Genomic DNA, 3,764 nt, shown 5'->3' with positions numbered 1-3,764 from the left:
AAAGCATATATATAAGAACAGTTGTAGTTAGGCCTAATAATAATGTCTTACGAAGAGTATCTGTATACCTAGAGGTACCTGATGATGACAAAACCTTGTCGAAACGTTGTACATTTGCTGTCATGTTAAACTTATATTAAAGTTTTTCTTCATTACCCATTTAAGCCGTCTCCAGCCATTATTAGTCTCAAAGTGGGTTCCTCGTCATCGAATATAGTGTAAGCTTTTCCTCAGTTGTATACAATTACCCACTTTTTTGAAAACATTTTCTCCCCTGATCAGTGTTTAACCATAAAAAAAATACATATTGTTGTAATTTTACTTATAATCCCTACACTCTTTAACAATACTTGTTTCGGAAGTATATTTAGGCCATAAACCTTTATTAAACTAGTTTCTGTTAATAAAATATATTCCAAAAATACAGTATCTGACAAAAAGGTTATAATAAATGTCTGCCATTACAAGCATCCACAGGTGATGATAATGTCTTGTAATAAAAATGCTCACTGTTACATTTAACACAATGAGAAATTAAAAATTATTCTTACCTTATTTCTTAAGAAGAGGAAGGGAAATCATTCAGAAGCAACAATGTATAACAGGATTCTGTGAATAATGTTAGAGTTGTCCCTTACTCACCATAAGTAAGCTCAACTTACATTTTCAGAATAAAAGAAAAAAAAAGTCTATGATCTTCACCTGAAGCTCTAGTAAGTGCTGAAAGCTTGTGATACTTTAATGACGCTTGTTTTTGTTGTATACAAATCACCGTTATAAAAGGCCTAACTATTACTTTGATTTGCTATCCCAAGCTTTGCTGATGAGCCTTCAAATTTTCAATAGGCAAAACTGCAGTCCACAGCAGAAGGTACAGCCAATCAAAGAAAATGTTAAGCCTCTACATCACAGATTCTCCTTTCAGTTTTACCTTTGGTGAAATTGAAAAGAAATCTGTACCATACATATGTAATCATTTAATGATGGTTGAATAAAGAAAGATTGTTTGTCAAAAAAGAAATATCTAGAGTAGGAGGTTTTAGTTTTAAGTTTTTATGAATAAGAATTGTTTTCCTACCATTCTTAAATTTTTAGGATTTTGTCTTGTAATTAGTTTTCTCTTAAAAGATTATGATATTAAAACAAAGTTTCTAAATGGGACTCTAAAATGATAAGAAAATAGAGATGATTATGTAAGTAAAGTGCTTGTAATAATCTGATGAAACAAAATTTGGAAAACTTAATCCCAGAAAAAAAAGAGAGATTAATTACCAAGATATTTGGCTAGTGACTATTCACTGTGGTGTTTTGTATGGCTTATTGAAAATTCACAAAAATAATGATCTCATCAGGCCAATAATCTCAAATATATGTATCTCTAATCAGAAACTGGCATAGTTTTTAATTCTTTTTCTTAAAACAGTTGAAAATAGTGAGTATATTTTGAGATTTATAAACAATTTTATGATTTAATGAACTAATCCATTGTGCAAGCTTTAATATTAAATCCCCATAAACTAATATCCCTTTCAATTGGCAGCATACTTGGTTTTTAAGAATGATACAATTGTACAAGGCCTGAAAAAATCAGTTTTTATTGAATTTTGACATTAGAAAAACTCATTTTTAGTTTAATAATTGTGCTTATAATCAAACAGATGGCAATGCTATGTGCTCAAAATGAGCTCCTGGTTTAGGTACCTTGTTTTTATGTTATTATCAAAAACAATGTCCTGAGAGTTGTAAACCTGTTAAATATCATAGGTATGTTGGTGACATCTTTGTCATTTATAAAGAAAAAGAACAAGTGAACTCTTTTTTTTTTAAATCAATGTTTATGTTCTCATCGTTTATCAATACATTTATTCTTGTTACAGACGAGATTTGTGGGTTCAATAACGTGTTGCTTCGAACAGCGTATAACATCTCAAACTTTGGTAATTCTTCAAACACCTACTTGCATTTGAATCAAGACTGTGATTATGTGGATGACAATGAAGAGAGAGTGTGTATAAAAGCAACTTTGGAAAATCTTAAACTGTATTTAACTTGGGGAATGGCCACCACCATAGTTTAGTTTAGAGTTTAAACATAAATAAAAGAGAGTAACAAAGACACTTATAAATCCTTTGTTTGTAAAGGGTTATAAGTGTTTTTGTTAGTCTAGAGTTCTATATGTTTAAGTACTTCTGGCTTTTTAAGTTCACAAATGGCTACATGCAAAATCTGTTGGCCTAATTTATGCCTAAACACTCATTTATTCTCTCGTGGCAAAAAAAAATTAACAAGATCTTTCAGTTGGTTGATGCTGAGGATTTTTCCACCTAATGTTAGTATTAAATATAACATGAAAACACAATAACTCTTATGTAATAAAACCCATACTATGGAACTACAGTTTTGAGCTATTTCAACTCTCATAAACCAAGCTAGGTTAATCACAGATATCACTATATGTAGCTTTTATGTCACTAGGTAAGTTTCACAAAAAAAGAAAAAAATATTAGATCTTGCTGGAAAGCTTGATAACAACCAACTCTTATGATGATTAACTAAAAACTGCACCAAGATACATTGTAAAATATATCCACATTCATAAGTAAACAAAAATGCAGGAGTATATGTATCTCTGTGCAATGTAAGAAATCCTCTAAATAACTTGATTTAACCTTGCACTACTTTTATTCATTTATATTTTTCTACAGCTAAAGTGTGAAACATAAGATAACAGCTTGTAAAACATTTCTACTGTACAAATTGGCATAAATCTATGATTTCTGCTCTTGAGTCTCCTGGGCTAACCTTTCTTCATGACCTTTCAAAAGCAAATGTTTGCTTGTTTCTTTTTCCTTGACAATAGCTGCTCGTTTCCTTTTAATAAAGTAAGTAAGTTTTTAATTTTAATAATTTGTGGTTAGCAAAAGTTGAAATAACACAAAGACAAGTTATTATAAATACAAAGGAAAAACCAGATCAATTGAAGCAAAGTTTTAAAACTAACTTTAAACAATTTGTAAAAACTATCACTGTAGCCATTTCCTTATCCTTTAACCATTATATAAATTTATGTTTTTACACATAAACAAAATAGTATTTACTCTGTGTTACCAATAATAAAATCCTGTATCTGTGTCAATACTAAAACTTACTTACTTTGGAAGTTTAAGACATATTTTATGTTTTTGTAAATATACTTTCAAATTCTTCAAATTTGTTTTTAATTTGCCATCAGTGGTCAATACAAATCAGATATTTCTAAATTCCCCACATTTTTAATACTTGCAGTGCTCAAATTTAACCACAAAAAGTACAAAAATAATGTTAATAAACTGTTTTTTTTACAATTGGAAACTTAAATGGTCTTACATTTGAAAAAATAAACATCAGAAACTTAAAATATAAACATTTTGTTGAATCATTTAAATTTTGGTTATTGGACAGACAATAGTTTTGTAAGTACCAAATTTCTGTAACTAAAAGTTTCCCTGGCCTATATGTACGTAAACTTGGTACTACAAAGCAGGACAATAAAAAAAAAACATAACATTAGGTTACAATAAAGAATTTAAATACAGTAAAAAACAATTATAGTATTTTGTATAAAGCACTTGTGTATAAAGTTAAAATCATAAATAATATTCAACGTTAAACAGGTACACAATTAAAAACATTTTATTTAGGCCTATCTATGGCCTTCAAAAAGTTGACGACTCTACGTGTTTCCTGAGGATGACATTGTAACGTCGTCAACTTTTTGAAGGCCA

General features: G+C 29.2%; 1 protein-coding gene across 1 annotated transcript in view; it reads right to left on the bottom strand.

Moving 5' to 3' along the window:
* Nucleotides 1–1,581: 1,581 nt before the first annotated feature.
* The window catches only part of LOC106465280 (RPII140-upstream gene protein-like), a 25,711-nt gene continuing 23,528 nt past the window's right edge, over nucleotides 1,582–3,764 (bottom strand). The window contains exon 8 of the mRNA XM_013925486.2: nucleotides 1,582–2,871. Coding sequence (XP_013780940.1) covers nucleotides 2,769–2,871 — 103 coding nt within the window. The 3' untranslated portion in view covers nucleotides 1,582–2,768. The remainder of the gene's footprint in view (nucleotides 2,872–3,764) is intronic.

The sequence above is a fragment of the Limulus polyphemus genome, unplaced genomic scaffold (genome assembly GCF_000517525.1).
Source record: "Limulus polyphemus unplaced genomic scaffold, Limulus_polyphemus-2.1.2 Scaffold1894, whole genome shotgun sequence".
Lineage (NCBI taxonomy): Eukaryota > Metazoa > Arthropoda > Merostomata > Xiphosura > Limulidae > Limulus > Limulus polyphemus.
Note: the sequence above shows the minus strand (reverse complement) of the source record. Positions and strands in the feature narration are given on the sequence as shown.